A 17,779-nucleotide genomic window follows, 5' to 3' on the forward strand; every position below is an offset into this window, starting at 1 on the left:
TGCGTCACCCTGGTCACCTTGTGCTGAGAAGGCTGGGGAGCCACATGCCCATTCCGCTGAGCTCAAATTCCAGAGAAGTAGGTCTACCCTGCCACTTGGATGATAACATGACACGTGCAAAACTCACCCTTATTTTTTATTCATTTTTCTTCACCAAGAATATCCAGAGGACAGTAATCAAAAGGCAGGCAGAGTTCTGTTTCCAAAAAAAGCCTTCCTAAAATCTGTGCTTCACCCAACCCGCCTCCTAACCCAGGGCAACTCCATGCAGCAAACCCAAATGCCACAAAACTTATTTGGTGGCATCCCCGGTTCCTATAAGCCCTCAGCAGAGGGTGGTGGTCTGCAGGGGGACGGCCTCGGCTCCGCCCCTCTGCCTGGGCCGGATATCTTGGTTTTATTTTTATTTTCACTCTCGTTCTTTTCTGAGGGCCAACAGAAGACGCACACGCCTCCTATATAAAATGGCACTAGCCAAAACAAATGCACATCAAATGCATTTATTTGCACAGACACTCATAAAAACTTTACTAGACACCAAATAATTACAGGAAGAGGCAAACCTCCAGCTCTGCCGATCCCCCGCTTTTGAAGTGGATTTAAGATAAAGATCAAATAGGCTGGGCGCTGGCCCCTGCATCACACCCAGCCCCCCTTCCCCAGTCACGGACCCTCGGGGTGGAGACCAATGAACTTTCTTGCTTTTGTGAATTTGGGTCCAATTCATATAAAATGTCTTTCTGCGAGTTATTCGTAAGTGTCCTAATGGGGGTTTTATGGCTCGAAATATGGTCCTGGGCCTTTTCTTTGTTCTGGCTCAGGTCCTCCATCAGGGAAGCCCCGGTTCTATAGGAGCCGCTGAAATACCCCAGCCTGTCCATTTGGCAAGAAATGCAAAGATTCTTGAGGAAAGTGCCTTTTAGGAAATAAATATAAATGGCACCTTGGGAGTCCCACACAGACAGCTTCGATGCATTGGGCTGAAGCCCCTAATTTTGTTGCCGTCTGAAAAACCCCTCAGCCTGGGCTCCACAGCCAAAGCGAGGAGTGAAGGCTGAGACTGTGCTGGGCTGTCTGGGCACTGCCTGGGCGGGGGGCAGGGGGTCTCCTGGACCCGGCCCACAGCTGCCTGGACCTGAGTTTCACCTCCCCTAAAGGAAGATAGATTGTTGAGCTCAGCATGCGTTTGGGCAGGAAGGAGGCAGCTGCAGTCTCCCCTATGTCCTGGGGACTCTCTTTCCTCCAGATATCTGAGTGGAGACGCACTATGTGCCAGGCACTGTGGTGAGCACTTGTAGTCCATTCTCCCAACGGCCCTGCGGGAATTCAGGCTATTACGCCCACTTTACAGATGAGGAAGTTGCAGTACAGCGCGAGGGGAGGGCCTTCTGGAGGTCCTAAACCAGATCTGGGGGGACTTCCTGAGACCTGCTCTTCACCCCAGTTCTAACCCACTGTTTGGCCAGTGAGAGATCTCAGCCCTGGGCCACCTGACTGGGGCACTGTCCCTCTCCAGCCCTGAGGGCTCAAAGCAGCCTTTCGATCTGCAATCCTGAGTCAGGATCTCCTGACCCACCAAGGAGAAATCTCATGACTAGTAACCCAGACCTTGTGCTGAAAAGTCATGAGTCCGTGGCCAGAGACCCCCCCACCAGCTGGTTGAGGATGGTGCTGGGGCTGGATAGACCCCACATTGCACACGGATACACACCCGCACACAGCCTCAGAGCCACACACACTGTGCCTCACCAGCAAGTTCTAACTAAAGTCTTCTCCCCTGCCGCCTCAGTCTAGAAAACCCCAGATGGGAGAGTGAGGCCTGCTCCCAGTCCTGAGTCAGAGGGACCCCCCACACACTTGGAAACCGCACCCCCCTCCCCAGTCATCCCTCTGGGCACCTCCACGGGACTCAGGGTCTCTGAGCTCTCCGCAGACATGGGAAGACCACAGACCCTCTTCCCTGGGCTGCGGGAAGGTGACCAGATTACTTATCACACACATGCATCTCTCTGCTAGCTGAGAAGAGACCTGAGCCTTTGACCCCTGTGTCCTGGGGGTCAAGTACAGCCAGTGATCCAAGGAGTCAAGGGTGATCACATCTGGCTCCAGAGGCCGGTACACTCAACCCCTTCAGTGCCTGCCTGCTTCACTTCCTGAGCACCCAGGTCTTCAGAGCCCAGGCTAGGTCCTGGGAGGAGCAGCCCCCAGCCTAGGTCTTGGCTGGGGGCCTCAGCTCTGGTCCAGGCTGGCTCCCCCCACGTTCCTACATGCACGCATCTGAGGATCTCAGGGGCCAGTGGCCAGCAAGCAAGGCAGGATGGGGTCTGCGTGCTCTGGCAGCCCTGACTCTACCCCTGGCTGGCAGGGTGGAATCTCAGATCCGCACAGCCCGGCGCCCGCGCCTCCAAGCTGTGCAGCACCAGGCTGGGCCGCGCCCTGTCCTCCACTCCTGCCCAGGATTCTGGCTTCCAGCTGGGGCTGTAAACTGGGAGGGGACTCACGGCTGGCTCTGGTCAGAAGCACGGCTGGGGGAGAACAGACAGGGCTCCACTGCCCAGAGGGTAGGGGTCCTAGGACCCTGCTTGTGGGCCGCTGGTAGCGCGCAGGCAGGCTGTGGGAGCACTAAGCCCTAAGGAAAGGAGCAAGGAGGTAGAGAGAAAGGCTCAGGGGAAATGAGGTGTCCATAGAATTGGGGAGCTAAGACTCCTGCCCTACAGCTTCCATCTCAGTTCTTGCTTCTTCCCAAGCGATTCCGCACCGTCGACTGGGTCTTCCCTTAGGTGGAGAAAACCCGAAGCTGTTTCTGACACCTTAGTCCAAGCCCAAGAGAATCCCGGATCGCCAGAGGGCCCGGGGTCGCCCTGGGGAGGAATTGGCGGCTTCTGTCGGCGGTCCGAGCAAGACAGCACTCGCCAGCTACCGGCAGTATCCAACTTCAGGCCGAGGCCCCGTTTCTACAGTACAGTCCGCCAAGTTTTCAGCAGGGGAAGCCCGTCGGGAGACGCAGGAGCCACAACTGGGCTTGAAAGAGACCTGGGGCCTCTGCGCACAGCGCGAAGGAGCCGGGACGCCGCCGACTCAGCTGGGGAGAGGGAGAGCAGAGACAAAAGGCAAGGACAGGATCCACGGGTTGATCCAGACGGTGGGGTGGGGTGGGGAATTAATGCTCAGCAAACCGGGAGGAGGAGGAGAAGGAGATGGGAAACCAGGTTTGTGGCCTAAGCAACCCCGCTCCCAGATCAGAGACAGCAGACTGCGGCCTGGGTCCAAGCCCGAATCTCAGCGGCTGCCGACAGCTCTGGGCACCCACCTTGGCCCTGGTGGTGTGGGCTGCGAAGCCGGCAGGAGCACAGGGTGATGGGCCAAGATTCTGTGCGGCCCGGGGGCCAGGTGAGCCATGTACCTGAAGGTGGGTCGCCGGCTCACCCTTCTGCTTGGAGATGCGGCCTTTGAGCCGCCCCGGGAATGCAACCCTGGGCACAGTTCCGACTCAACTCTGTACAGCAGCCATAGAGTCCCAGAAGCTCAGAGGTCTCCATTCCGACAAAGGGGATAAGAGAGATGTGGAGAAGAGGCTCGGCACAGGGAAGGCGGGAGTGGGAAACAGGAAGAAGGGGATGACCTGCTGTTCCCGGAATTTGGAGTCTGGGGTGGGCCTGCAGGACCTGTGATGGAAGAGGATTCCTAAGTGATGGAAGAGAATTCCTAAGTGCGCTCTGAAGGAGGAGAGGGTCTGAGCCTGGAACAAGGACCCTCTCTCCTACAAGCAGTCCCCCGACAGAGGGTGCAAGAATGCAGCGCTGCCAGCAGAGGGCAGAATGTGCCCGATCGGTCCGCCAGCCCTGAGCCCGGCTCTGCGCCCAGGGCTCTGCGCGCCCGAGCCTAGTCCACCCGGCTTCACCCGCCGCTGCCTCGCCCCCAGTCCCAGTCACCCTGCAAGGACGGTCCAGGCCCAGGCCCGGCTTCGGGAGCTCAAGGCCTGGGGTTTCCAGGTTGCCCAAGGACAGGGCACCAAGGGCTTGTGGGAGAAACTCCACACCCACTTATCCGCTGTCCTGGATACAGACACACAAAGACGCCAAGAAATCAAGAAAAACACGGAGACACAAAGACATACACAACTCGGAGACTCGCGAGCACAATGAATCGTTCGGAAACTCGGAGGTACACACAGACACACAAAGGTGACACCAAGACACCAACAGAAAAGGATCCCATACACAATACGGAGGGTGAGAGTCATACAAAGACCTTGGGACCCGCATAGCGCGACAGGCGCAGGGGCACACACAAAGACCTACAAAAACGCTAACTATATGGAGACACAGAAGGCCCAGCAGACTCACATCCAAACACACACGGATGCGGGGATATCAGACACGGATTCAGAATCACATACTCGGAGCCCAGACATTTGTAGGGACGCAGAGAAATCGTATGTGCACAGAGACACGGGTGCACAAGCATGGCAGAGCCTCAGAGACGGGAGCATCGAAACGCACAGACACACACACACACGCAGATACCCACCGACATACACGCAGGTATTGGGATAGGGAGGGAGCTTTCTAATCCTCCACAAAGCCGGGCTCCTCCGCGGGGCCCCGCGGCACAGGGGGCCACTTCTTACCAAGCCTCCCGCAGGCTTCAAATCCGATCCGCCCTCTCGCCTCCAGCGGGGTCAGGGGACCCGCCTCCCTTGCCCTCCGCCCCCGCCCCGCTCCGCGCCGCTGCTCCGCTCCGGGAGGGGCCCGGGCTGCCCCCAGCGGCGCGCAGGGTCAACCTGCGCCTGCCCCCGGGCCGCGTCGGCCCCCCTGCTCCCGGGCGAGCCGTGCCTCCGTGGGGACCCCGGGAGCCGAAGACACAGCCGGCCCGGGAGCGGTGCGCCGCAGCCGGACGCAGCGGCCTGCGTGCGGAGTGCGGGTGCCAGACCCGTGGGAGCCAGGCCGGGCGGGCGCCCGAGTCGGCCGCTCATTCTCGGCGGCCTCTCCTTTCCCGGTGCCGAGGCCCACTCTGCCCAGACTGGCCAGGGCCCTGTCCCTGCCGGGTATGGCCTACTGACCCCCAGCAGGGTCCCTCAGCCACCCAAGGTAGCTTATATTCCAGCGATCAATCCGGTTTCCTTCGCGCTCTCCAACTCACGTCCTCCGCGACCCTGGGGCCACCACCTTCTACCCCTGCCACTCATTGTCAATCCTGCGAGGCCAGGAATTGTCCCCACCCCTAGGCACTATCGCTTTCTCACTCCTAACCATCTTCTAAACTCTATGTCGCCTGCAGCCCGGCCTCACCTTTCTGGCCCGCCCGTGTTCCCATTCTTCATCCCGGGGGCCCTTCTCAGATCTTCGCTCACCGGTCCACCCACTCTCTGCCACGTCTGAAGCTTTCCCGGACCCCCACCCCCAAATCTGGAGCCAAATCCCACTCCCCCAACCCCGGGTCAGGGCTTTGGCAAGTCCTGGGCCAGCAGCCCTTCCCTCTTGCCCGCCGGTCCCCGAGCTTCGATCCCCGCAGCCAGCCCTCTCCACGGAGCACACCAGATCCGGGAAGGCGCCGGCACCGGGGGTGGCTGGGGGCTGGGGGCGGGGGGCGGGTGCGGGGGGACGCCAACTCAGCCCGGTGCGACCTACCTCGGCCGACGGTCGGGGTCTCCCTCGGGCGGCCACTGCGGGTCGGCGCCGTCTCCTGGTGGAGCCGCTGCTCTCCCCGCCGTCCGTGAAGAGTCTGTCCTCTCTCAGGGCCACTCCTCTTAGCACTGAAGCTTTACAAAATATTAATAATAAAGAAGGCAAGAAGAGGGAAGAAAAAAAAAAGAAAGAAAGAAAAGCTTTCATTCCCCAACTCCCAAATCAATTTTTCAAGGGGGTGGGGCAGAAGGATTTGTTTCGAAGGCGACCCAAACTTCTGCGAGGGACCCGCGGGGCGCTCGGCCTGGCCGGGGGCGCCCGGGTCCGCACTCGGGGGCCCAGCGCAGCGCAGGGAGCTCAAGCCGGGGGGCCGCGGGGAGCCCTCCCGCCGGGGGGCGGGAGGGTTGGAGAGGTGGGGGGGTGGGCAGCGACGGCACTATTTGACGTGGAGTCGCCGGCTCATCCCGGCGCAGGGATACGAGGCGCACCAATGAGTTCAAATGTCAGGAAGTTTGAGGAGCGGTGAGGCGGCTCCCGGCCGGGGTATCCCTCCGCCGCCGGCCCCACAGCTCTAAACCGAGCGGCTCCTCGGGCGCACCATGGCACTGGGGTAGCGCGGGGAGCGCGCCTGGAAGCCCGCGGCCCGCTGCGCCCCGCCCGGGACCCCGCTGCGCCGCCCGCGCGCCCCCCCTCAGCCTGCGGGGCCGCCCCTGCACCCCCACCCCCTCCCCCGCCCGCCCGCCCGCCGCCGCCGCCGCCGCCGCAGCCACCACCACCACCACCACCAGCACCGCCGCCGCCGTCTCCTCCTCCCCGCGCGGCTCCGTCCGCCGCCGCCGCTCGCCGCCGGTGCAGCCCGGCTGCGGGGCTGACAGGCAGGTGACTGACAGAGGAGCCGGCGCGCGTGCCCACGAGTGCCCCGGGAGATAGCGCGGCGCGGGCTGCAGCCGCCCCGGCCCGCCCGCACGACGCCGGGGCCCGGGGCCAGCGAGTGGCCGCTCCGCACTCGCCGGGGGCAGCCGGCGGCCCCAGCCGCAGCTCCAACCCCGCGGGGGCCGGGCCTCCCCGGCTCCCCGGCTCCCCGGCGGCGGCGGCGGCGGCGGGAGGCGAGCGGGCCGGCAGGCGGGGAGGCAAACACCCTGGCCGGCGGGGCCCGCAGCGCGCCCCGCGTCCCATGGATATAGCAACAGGTCCCGAGTCGCTGGAGAGGTGCTTCCCCCGTGGGCAGACGGACTGCTCGAAGATGTTGGACGGCATCAAGATGGAGGAGCACGCCCTGCGCCCCGGGCCTGCCACTCTGGGGGTGCTGCTGGGTGAGTGCGAGGTCGGGACGCCCCGAGTGGTCTACTGGCAGGGGACAGGGGCCTCGGCCCCTGGAGGTGGACACGGGGGGGTCCAGGCCAACGGATAAAGGCAATGGTGTTGCAGAACGTGGGGGTGTCGGGGACACAGAGAAGACTCCTGGAGTGATCACCAGAGGGACGAGAGGCACGCCTAGACAGGCATCCTGAGGGGACAGAGGTACGCAGGGACACCCCCTAGGAGGAGCGAGGACAGGCACAGCTCTAGCCGCCACCTCCCATCCTCACTGGGCCGCAGTTCTAGAGCTGCCACTCGGGAGGCGAGAGGTAGGAGGCGGTGGCAGGGATGATGGAGAAGACAAGAAGTCACCTTGGCAAGCTTGGGAGTGGTGCCGGGTCACTTGGGGAAGGGCCGTGTCTAAGAGAGAAATGTTCCCCGGGTCACCTACATTACAGATTTGGGGGGAGATGTGGGAGAGAAGACAGCGAACGCCACCATTGGGCGTGCGCCTAAGCCCTCACCTCGCCTGTCTCGGTCCCGGCCGGCTGCCCCGCGCCGTGCTCGTTCCTCCTCTCTTGTATTACCACCGAGCGCTGGATCTCCGGAGAAGGGGAGCGCTCAGCGCCGAGCCGAGGCTCCAGGCCCGCGCGGCCTCTCGGCGCCGGAGTCCGCCGACCGGGATGAACTCACTGAGTCTTCCCGGCCCCTGGCGCGGCGGCCGGGGAGGCGCAAGCATGCGGGCGGCGCTCCCGGGCTGCCCTCGCCTTTGGGGCCGGGGGCCGCGGGCACAGCGCAGTCGGGACGCTGGGCTGGGCTGGTCGGCGCTGACGGCCCGGCTCTCGCCCTGTGCGCTGCAGGCTCCGACTGCCCGCATCCCGCCGTGTGCGAGGGCTGCCAGCGGCCCATCTCCGACCGCTTCCTGATGCGAGTCAACGAGTCGTCCTGGCACGAGGAATGTTTGCAGTGCGCGGCGTGTCAGCAAGCCCTCACCACCAGCTGCTACTTCCGGGATCGGAAACTGTACTGCAAACAAGACTACCAACAGTAAGCGCCTCGCGTCCTCCTCCTTCCCCGCCGCCGCCCGGCACTCGAGCCCGGCCGCCCCTCTGCCAGGCCGTGGCCCGCGTACGCCCTGCAGCCGGCCCCGCGCGCAGCTGGGCCCGTCAACTCCAGAGAGAACTCCGCGGGTTGCGCGTCTCCCTCCAGGGCAGAACCATCCCGGCCCGGCTAACCCCGGTGGGGTGGCCGGGACCCTCCGGCAGCCCCTAGTTGCCATCTTTTTTGTTCGGGAAACCTGCGCTGGGCTGCTCCCGTTGGAGTGCGTGGGACAAGGGCCCTGAGCGGAGCGGGGGATACGATGCTGCGGTCGTGGGACCAGGGCCTAGCTTCACGGAGGCCTGCACTGGGGACCGAGAATTGCTTTTCAAACGAAAGCAGTGCTGTAGGGAGCCGGGCCCGAGCGGTGTGCTTCCCCAGCCCCAAGGCAGGGTTTGTGTCGATTGGGGATTGCTGAAGCAAGGGGGTGGAGTGCCAGGGTGCTAAAGCGCGGGAGCCCTCGGGCATGCCCCTTTTCTGCCAGACTCCCTGCTGCCGTTTCAGTCCCCGATGGAGAGAAAAGGGTGTGCACCCTCCCCAGACCGTTCCATGCGGGAATCCTGCACACATAATTATTGTTGGCTGGAGACGCTGTCTAGGAAGAGGACCTTAAGAGGTGGCAAACCACAATCTGGGCTCCCCATGGGGTGAGGAGCTGACCAAGTCAGCCTTCCCCAGCAGGCCCTCTTTCTTGCAATGTGTGTATGTTGGGGAGGGCTGGCCTGCTTTGGCCTCCTGCAGCCCAAGCCTCTCAGGGTTGGGGCCAGAGAGTGAGCTGAGCCCTACCTGCTTGGCTTTTGTTTTTAGCTGAGACTATGGATTTGTCTGGCAGGGGGCGTGGGGTAGATAAAAGTAGATCCAGGTTTTTGTTTTGTTTCTTTTGACCCTCTGGGTTTTTTGCCTGGCGGTGTGATTAAGAGGGAGGCGGAGGGGAGCAACAGCAGGAAGAGAGGTGTGGGGATGCCCAGGGCAGCGACTACTGGGTGCCTGTGAGAACTTTGCAGTGACGCCCAGAAAACCATTTCTGATAGGGCTGTGGGGTGGGTAGGCTGCTCAGGTGGTGTGGCGCTCAGAAGGGGCTGTGTGTGCCCAAGCTTCTGAGAAAAGACAGGGCGGCCAGTGCTTGGTATCGATAGCAAGGGCAGCCTACCTGCTCTGCTCAGAGACTGTCCCGAAATCCACGCCCTGATGGGAAGGGGAGCGGCTTGACTGAGACCTGGAAATAGGGGGAGCTGCAGGCCAGAGCCCTGGAGAGGGCATCGGGTTCTACTTCAAAAGACCCCAGCTGAGCCCTCCCCTAGCACCTACTCTGTGCTCCCCTGGTCCAGGGGCCCAGCAGGAGCTGCTTTCTGTGCCTCGTTCTTCCTGCCAGCCGGGGGGATCTGCAGGCAGGAACTGGGGCCCTGTCCTGAGCCGGCTCTTCTGTGGTCCCCAAAGACTGCCCCTGTCTCTGGAGCATCCCGGGTTAGGCACACTACCATTCATGGGGTTTGTGCTGTGCCCCGGACTGATATGGTTCTAGTTCCAGAAGAAGGTGAGGCCACCAGTCAGCTCAGCCACAGGCAGGCATAGAGCAGTATAAAGAAAAGGAGGAAAGTAGTTGGAGCTAGGTGCAGTCAGAGGCTTTGGGCTGGCCCCAGGGACTGGCCCCTCAGCGGGGCTCACCAGCCTCCAGTCCACATATCCTGCTGTCCTGCACCCCTCCTCTGGCTCTGCCTGCCCAAGCTCAGCTCTGGTGGTGCCACTGCCCAGGGCAGCTCAGCCTGGACAACTCAACACATGGGGGCCGGAGGCCCAGAAAACTGGAAATGAGCCTCCAAATCATTTGTGCAAGTTTTTGGGAAAAAAAAAAAATTTTTTTTTTTTTTTTTTACGTTTTGTAAAGACTCTTTCCAGCCACTTGTACCCATCTGCCCATCCTCTCCTCCCCACACTCCAGTCATTCATAGCAATTTTCTTTAAAACAAGGAGAGGGTGCTCCCCTGGTTCTTCAGAGCAGGGAATTGTAAAGTCACACAATTTGAGCTGGATGATCCTTTAAAGCTGAAAGGCCAACTCCCTGATTTTACAAAACAATTAAGCATTAGACAACTATTGCTTTGCTGAAAGTATATTTGTTTAAAATAGAAAAAAAGGTACCTAAGAGCTTTCTCCCTCAGTGCAGCAGGGGTGTGTTTGCAAGTGAATTTTGGGTCCGGGTGAATCTCCAGCGCAGAGTCTAGGTCCTGTGGGCAGCATGCCTCTCATGGTGTCCTCCTCCCTCTCCTGTCGCCTCTTTCTTCCAATAATGCCAAGCAGGTATCTGCACTAGGCTGGCTGGTGGAGGAGGGGGCAGAAGTAGGGGTTGTTATCAAGACAATTCTGGGGACAAATCCTCCGGTGTATCTCGCATCAGCTTTTCTCTGGGAGAGCAAGGGCAGAGAGGCAAGCAGGGGCTCACTGAGAAGCGATGTTCTTTGCACAATAAAAATGTATTTCAAGATTTATTTTTTTCTTTGAGGATTGCAGATGCATATTTATTGCATCTGTGCCGAAATGCTTTTCAGACGAGAATGCAGGCAAGTGGGCGCAGAAATGTGCCTTCTCGATTTTGTAGAGTCTGCGTCAGTGGTATAGGGAAATTAACACACACCACCCCCCCACCCCCCCGCCAAAAAAAAAAAAAAACAACTTTTGAAAACTGTTTCTTCGCCTTGAGAGGAGCTAAAGGGCTCGATCCTTGGAAAGAGGTTCTATTTTTATTAAGCGTCTCTTCCTCCTTCCGATTTATTTTAAAGATCCGGGACACTCAGAGGCACAACGTTATTTTACGCACCACGGGGGTGATTAATTGACGTTCGGGCGCATTTAATAACGTTTGATAAAAATCCATCCGCACATCATGATCCTGCAAAGTGGAGAGCGGGCCACGGACATTTGGGCGTTTTCACGCGTCACTCGAAGTCTTCTTTTTCTCAGTTTCGTGTTTTTGTGTGTGGGAGGGGTGTCTCCTTCAGGGGAGAAAAAAAGCATCCGATCGTTCAGCTGTGCCCCAGACTTCGGCCCCTCGGCAGCCCGAGCTCCGTTTCGGGTAGAAAATCAGGTTAGAAACCGGGAAGACCCACAACCTCCAAACACAAACACCCTCTCCTTCCTCCACCCCCAGAACACATTTAAAAAATGACATTACCAACCTCCTCGGTTTTGTTTTTGTTTTTTTTTTTTTTTTTTTCTCTTTTGCCGCTTAGCCAAATAGAATTATGTAACTCTCTTTTCCTGCCGTCTGTCGCTCGTCTGGAAAGGGTTTCTATCATTCTATCCCGAGGAGATGGCGAATTCCGGGAGGAGGCTCCGGAAGGGGGGAGGGTCGTTGGCAGAGTCCAAAAATCTGTCACAAAATGGAGCCTAATCGCTTGGAAGACAGCTCCCAGATCTGGCCACCCGAGCCTCGTCGGTGTGCGGCCCGCGGGAGCCTGCGTGCGCTGAGCGCCCACCTCTGCGTCTAGGGCTGGCGGCGCCTTTTGGCTGCCGGGCCGGCCCGGGCGGCCTCACCTCTCCACCGTGGAGCCCACGCGGTGCCCTGGGCCCTGCCTGCCCAGGTAGGATGCCCCCACAGCGGCGAGAGTGGGGCAGCGAGGCTTTGCTTGAGTTTCACCAAAAAAGCTGTCTGAATCCTGGGGTGATTTTCTTTTCTTTCTTTCTTTTTTTTTTTTTTTTAAATTTACCCCAGCTGATTGTGGCTCCAGTGCCCCAACCCCAGTCTTCCCCAGCGCATTCCTTTCCTGGGAAATGTTTACACCGGGAAGGGCCTTCCTGGGAGATTCACCTCACCTCCCAGCACCGGGTGTGGCGCATGGGGAGAGCAAAGTCAGGCCCCAGCCTTTGCTGGCGGCTGCTTCTCCCTGCTTGGGAGGCCTCCTTTAGGAGGGCGCCAGTTACACCAGCAGCATCCCCTCCACCAGTGGGTACCCCAGCTGGCATTGCTCCCAGCAGACTAGTTTTGAGCTATGACATCCCTACCCACAGCCTGGGGTAGAGTAGTGGGTCTGTCCTGGAAACGGATTTCCTTAGAAGGAAGAGCCAGCGCTTTGCCTTACTTAAGAGACTTCTCAAATGCTCTTCCTGGACATGGAAGGGCTGAGGGGCTCCCTCTACCAGCCCAAATCTAGGGACCCTCTGGCCCCCGGGAGGGCACCTCCTTGATTAACCCCAGCAACTTGGCTGCAGGCGGAAGGGTAAGCAAGGGCCTTCCTGAGGCTGCAGTTCTCTGCTGCTGAACGGATGCATTATTCACAGCTGACTCCTGGCTCACCCTGTATTCCCCAGGCCCCGGGCTGGTGTAGCCTAATTTGTTTGCTGGGTTTTTCCCGAGTGGGGGAAGCAGGCTGTGAGAATCTCCTCTGGGGTATGTGAGGCTCCCTCCTGTGTGTCCTTTGGAGCCAGGCTTAGGACCACAGAGCCCCAACACCTACCTGAGCCTCTTCTGTAAAATGGGGGACATACCTACCTGGGAAGGGAGAAGTATTTTTATGAGGATTGGAGATAATGTGCCCCAAAGGACCTGGCATCTTGCCTGGCACATTGTTAATACTCTGGAAATTGTTATTGTTGCTTTATCACCATCAGCATGGCAAGGAATGCCTTGTCTCCGAGGCCACACACCATACCACCCATGGATTCCATGCCAAAGAGAGGGCAGCTGGTATGCTAGGCTTGCCATAAGGAAGGATGAGGGACACCCCTGGGAAAACCATTCCCTTTGCCTGAGTGGGACACTCAGGGTTTACCTCCGGGCCTCAGCACTCAGCAGCTGTGTGATCTTAGCCAAGCGGCTGCCCATCTCTGAGTCAGAGGTTCTCCATCCACAGAATGGAAGTGACGATATAATTTCTCAGGGAGGTTGTGAGGATTACACCGGGTACCTGAGTAGGGGTGAGGAAGCTTCAGTAAATGTTCCATACTTCATGGGATCCAGTATCCTCTCCTGAACCTCCATAGAGGCAGAAAAGCTTCTGATTACATGAGTGAAAACAAATGCCAACTGTGCATTGTCAAGAAGGGCAGCGGGCAGCAGGGTGGGCCTGGCCTATTCCTTCTTGTGGCAGGGCGGGCGGGGTGGGGGGGCAGCGCGTGGAGGTTGGGCTAAATCAAAGATCTTTCCATTGGAATCTCCAGGGTCTACATATAACTTGGAAAAGCACACTCAATAATATAATTTAGTATTTGGAGAGCTGTTCATGTTCATTTGCTCTTGTGATTCAAATGACAGAAAATAAAGCTCAACCGACATCTCCCAGGCTGCAGGGGGGATTCCGAAGAGATGGTATGTGTGGGAGAGATCCAGGGATCAGTGTGTTTTTCAGGTGAGAAACACCAGCGCAGGCAGTCAGAAGGCTCTTCCAGCCCAGGGAGGTTTTTTGGTCCATAAGAGCTGGCAGTGCTTCCCCAGGGAACTTCCTCTATCCTGCAGCTGTGAGGTTTTTAAAACAGAAAAGGGAAAACACACACATACACACACAACCACCCAGTCCTACTTTGGCATTAGTTAGGCGGAGGGATGGAAGATACTCTCAGTGACATGAGTTATAACTTCCAATTTGTTGGACACCACAATCAGGCCTCAGCTTTAGGGGAGGGAAGAAGGAGGGATGGTCCACTCATCCAAGGAGTTCCTGTGAGCTGTCAGTCAACGGAGGGTGCTGGAGGACCCAAGGCCCTTGGCTCTCTGGCTGACCCAGCCCTCTCCAACCTCCAGATTCTGTGCTGATGGCAGCAGAGAGCAAAACCAAAATTATATGTATTTATTGCCACTGCAGTCAGAAGTGGGGAGGCGGTGGTATGGAGGGGAGGGCAAGGCTGAAAACCATATTTGAAAAAGTTGATTCACGAAGGCAGAGGAAGCAAAGTGGCAGACGTTTGCCATTTCATCGGCCGGCTGGTGTTCTCCATTCATGTCATAAATGTCTCCTGTCATTTGAAGCCAAAAGCAACATGACTTGGTTCCCTGGTGGCCTATAGGGTTTTTCTCCATTTTCTTTTTTTTGCAGTAAATGTTTATTTGTTAATGATATACTTTAAACAGCCTAGCCTTGACCTCAAGTCTCCTGAAGCATCCATCTCCTCTCAGAAAAATCTTTCAAAGTTTGTGTAATTTTGAGGGGAAGGTGTAACTGACAGGGCAGTGAAGGGCCTGTGTTTGCTTTAACTACTGCGGTGTTGGGAGTGGAGGGGTATAACGGGCCACTGTGCTCCGAATGGCAACTTTCTTGAGTTTCAGGCCTGGCTGACAGCACTTCCTCGATGCCCTTTACCTTTGGGTCGCCTGATCAGTACAAATAAATTTCTGCAGAGGCCCTTCCTTTGTAATTCCCAGGGCAATATTGTATCCATTTCTGTTCAGCTTTTTGATTGGCAGCCGCTGGATCTGCCTGGTAGACCCTGGACCCTGAAAAGAGGTAGGGGAGTCTCAGGGTCCAGGAGACGTGTGTATGCGCACACTGGGGAGGGAGGGGGCTTTGTCTCAGTCGGGAGCCAAGCCCAGACCAGGACCAAGTGTGCCGGCTGATGGCAGAGCACCTGGCTGGCCTGGCGCTTGGTGACCTGGGGGCGGTGATGGAGGTGGGTGGGGACCCGGTTCCTGGAATCGGGTTCCAGGAGAAACAAAGATGTTTGCTTCCTGGCCGGCCATGCTGTCAGAGGTTTCCTCAGGAACTGTGAGGTGGGTGCCAGCCGGGGATGGTGCTGAAGGCTGTCCAGAGCAACAGAGGTGCCCACCGGGGCCGGGGTGAGGAGCCCGCAGAGCAGCGCACGCTAGGTGCAGGAAGATGAGTGAGCATGCTGGAATACCGAGCTGCCAGGGCGCCCCCCAACCCCAAATGCCTCTGCTGATGCTGCCCACCTCTGATGGCAAGGAGCTGGGTGTGACCGCCCTTCCCCTCTCCCACCTCTGGCTTTCAAGGGGGACTCCGTGACTGTTTGTCATGTGACTCCTGGATTGCCATAGTTACTGGGCTGCCGGGGTGTGGGCACCCGCCCGGGCCTGGAGTTGCCCAAGCCCATGCAGACGGAGAGGACCAGGGTGCTCTGGGGCCACCTCCTCCAAAGGGCAGGCCCTCCGAGGGGGACACAGTTTCTCAAAGGAAAGAGCAAGACGGCAGTTAAGACGGGGGCTCGAGAATGTCTTTGGCTCCCAGTAATGCAGGCCAAGGGCATTTAGGAAAGCTGATGCCTCTTCCGGAGCTTCAGTTTTCTTTCTCTGTGTAATAGGGATGATCTTTCCAATCTCACTGGGTTGCTCAGAGGAAAAGTGAAACAAACCCAAAGATGCCAGCCTACCTTCGGCATCCAGTCAATGTATGTTTCCTGCCTGCCTGCCTGGGATGGAAGCCTGAGGCGCCCTGCCCGGCAGGAATGCATTGTCTGCCTGAGTGGGAGGCCCAAGGAGCGCAGCTTCCTAAACCGACCTCCTAGAACAGCCATGCCCACCCTCTTACTTCTCACCCGGGTCTGGACTAGTGTTTGGGGGTTTTCCCATTGCAGAACCCCAAAGCCGGCACAGGGCTGGCTATCAGAAGCTGGTCCTTGGAGGCAGGCAGTCAGCAGCCTGTGGATGGACCCCCATTACTGTGGGTAAGGCACATAAGTTCCCAGTTTTTCCCAGCAGACCCTGGCAGTTGCCAGGGTAGGTGTTACTAACACCTAATAAGGTAGGTTAGCTGTACTAACCCCAGAGCATCAGGCCACAGAAGTGCATCTGGAAGGAAAGCGACGGGTGTTTTTTGAGTGTCTAGATGGACACTCACCTTTTTTGCTGCAGCTCTGTGTATTGGTGAGAAAACCCAGGCTGGGAGAGTTAATAACTTCCCCCAAGTCCAGAGTGACTCTGTAGCAGATTCTTCCCCAGATGGGGCTAACTCCCAAAGCGGTAGGGACCCTGCACCCCTTCACTCCTGACGTTCTGGAAGCTCTACGTTCCCATCTTGGACCGTTGTGACCCTCCCTGGAGCACCCAGAGGGAGGTGGGGGAGCAGTGTCACCGCTGGAGGTTTGGAAGGGGTGGAGTTGGGTGGATCACTGCTCTCTTCCACCGGAATGCCCCAGTAAGGCCAGTCCCGGCCAGAGAAGGAAAAAGGTTAGAATAACTGCCTTTCTCGGGGCGGGAGAGCTGCCTTCAGCGCCCCCCTTCGGCGCTCAGGTGGGGCGGCTCTCAGTGGTCTCCACCCGCCTTCTCCTCCAGGCCCCCCTCTCGGAGAGTTACTGCTCCTCGTTCTATTTTACCCCCGAGTGGGGGCAGCGAGGTGCACGAGCTCCTCGGTTCACCGGCTCCTCGGTTCCCGGGATCCTTGGCCGAGCCACGGGGCGCCAGCGGCGGTTGATGAATTTCGGTGTCACCAGGGGTTTAGCCCGGATTTGGGAACCGAGCGCTCTAATACGCGCACACGGTCCTGCCCTTTCTAAAGCGCAGCCCTTTCACCCAGCCGCTGATTTATGAAGGAACCCGATCCCGGGACGGGCTGGACTGGAGCCGGGAGCCCGGGGCCCGCGCGGCAGCCTTCGGGCTCCTTCTCGTTGCGGGGGCCCTTGGCGGCTCCGGGCGTTCTCCTGGGCTGGACTCGAAGAGCCCTGCCGGGCGGGGCCTCCCGCGGCCCAGGACTTCCCTCCGAGCCACTTGAACCCCCTGGAAGGGAGCGAGGCGGGTGGAGAGAGTTCGCGTTTTCATTTGGAATTGAGCAAAGCCCTCGCCCCTCCCCAAGCCCTGCGATCGACCCCCTCGGGCAGGCCCTAAAGCGGCGAGATCGGGAGGTTTGTTTATCGAGGGAATAGAAAATTGAGGGGTGGGGTGGGGGGAAGCGTCCAAGACCTTTTTTCCCCGCCGCAGAAACATGCAAAGTCCCTCAGCTCCTGGAGGCGGCGTGGCGCCCCGATAGCCGAGTTCCCCGCGCGCCCACGCGGGGCCGACCCAGCGCCCTCCCTCCTGCGCCCCTGGCCGAAGCACGGCGGGAGAGCGGATTTTTTTTCAGATTTGGTTTGCAGGGGGGAAATGGGGTTGTATCAATCCACAAATATTTACTCTTAACAGACTTGTATCTGTGGAGATTTCTAACAAAGACAGTTTAGGGGGATTACAAAAACCCTAAACCCCGTTTTTCTCCCGGACTTGGTACTTTAAATGCCAATTACAGGCGAGCCATATCCAACAGCAACGGGGGGGAGGCGAGCAGGGTCCGGGGAGGGAGTGGGGGGCGAGTCCAGCCATTAAATGTAACTTTTCATTATGAAAAGGCTTTCGCCGGTTTTATCTTCTAATAAGATTATGTCACGAACACAAGTACCTAGGATGGTGCTGAGTGACAGGGCTCTGTCGTTTAATCAGAGGCTGCGCCGCTCAAACTGCGGGGCCCTTTGTCCGACGGAGTGAACGACGGAAACTTGCCGTCCTAATCCCCTTATTCATGTCAGGCAGAGAAAAGAAGCCGAGCACCTTACAACCGTGTCCCCTCCACCCCTTCCGAGGGCGGAGAGAGGAGGAGGGCTCCAGCCCTGTGCCCCCCACCCCACCCCCAGGCGCCTTTCGTTTCCCGTTGCGCTTGGGTCTCGGGAGCCCGCCAGGCATTCCAGCAAAGGTGGGGGAAGGGGATGCTTTTCGGGAGCCTCAATTGTCAGCTTCTGGAAAATGGGGGCAAAGGCCCCAGGACCAGAGGATTCAAATTGGTGGGCCTTTTTTTTTTTTTTTTTTTTGCCTCCGTTGACAGAGGACACAGGTCCTGTCTGTTGTT

At 58.6% G+C, this 17,779-nt stretch overlaps 1 protein-coding gene and 1 long non-coding RNA gene across 3 annotated transcripts in view; one reads left to right on the forward strand and one right to left on the reverse strand.

Annotated features, from left to right (window-relative positions):
* Window positions 1-460: 460 nt before the first annotated feature.
* LOC139185848 (uncharacterized) lies at window positions 461-6,128 on the reverse strand. Its single transcript, XR_011569429.1, has 2 exons — window positions 5,631-6,128; window positions 461-3,665 (listed from the first exon to the last, which is right to left on the reverse strand). It is a non-coding gene; the product is annotated as an uncharacterized lncRNA (long non-coding RNA).
* Window positions 6,129-6,392: 264 nt separating this feature from the next.
* LMX1B (LIM homeobox transcription factor 1 beta) overlaps window positions 6,393-17,779 on the forward strand; it is an 87,215-nt gene continuing 75,828 nt past the window's right edge. For both annotated transcript variants that reach the window (XM_070799257.1, XM_070799258.1), the window contains exons 1-2: window positions 6,393-6,940; window positions 7,787-7,973. In XM_070799257.1, coding sequence (XP_070655358.1) covers window positions 6,802-6,940; window positions 7,787-7,973 — 326 coding nt within the window. In that variant the 5' untranslated portion in view covers window positions 6,393-6,801. The remainder of the gene's footprint in view (window positions 6,941-7,786; window positions 7,974-17,779) is intronic.

This window comes from Bos indicus, chromosome 11 (genome assembly GCF_029378745.1).
Source record: "Bos indicus isolate NIAB-ARS_2022 breed Sahiwal x Tharparkar chromosome 11, NIAB-ARS_B.indTharparkar_mat_pri_1.0, whole genome shotgun sequence".
NCBI classification, from domain to species: Eukaryota; Metazoa; Chordata; class Mammalia; order Artiodactyla; family Bovidae; genus Bos; species Bos indicus.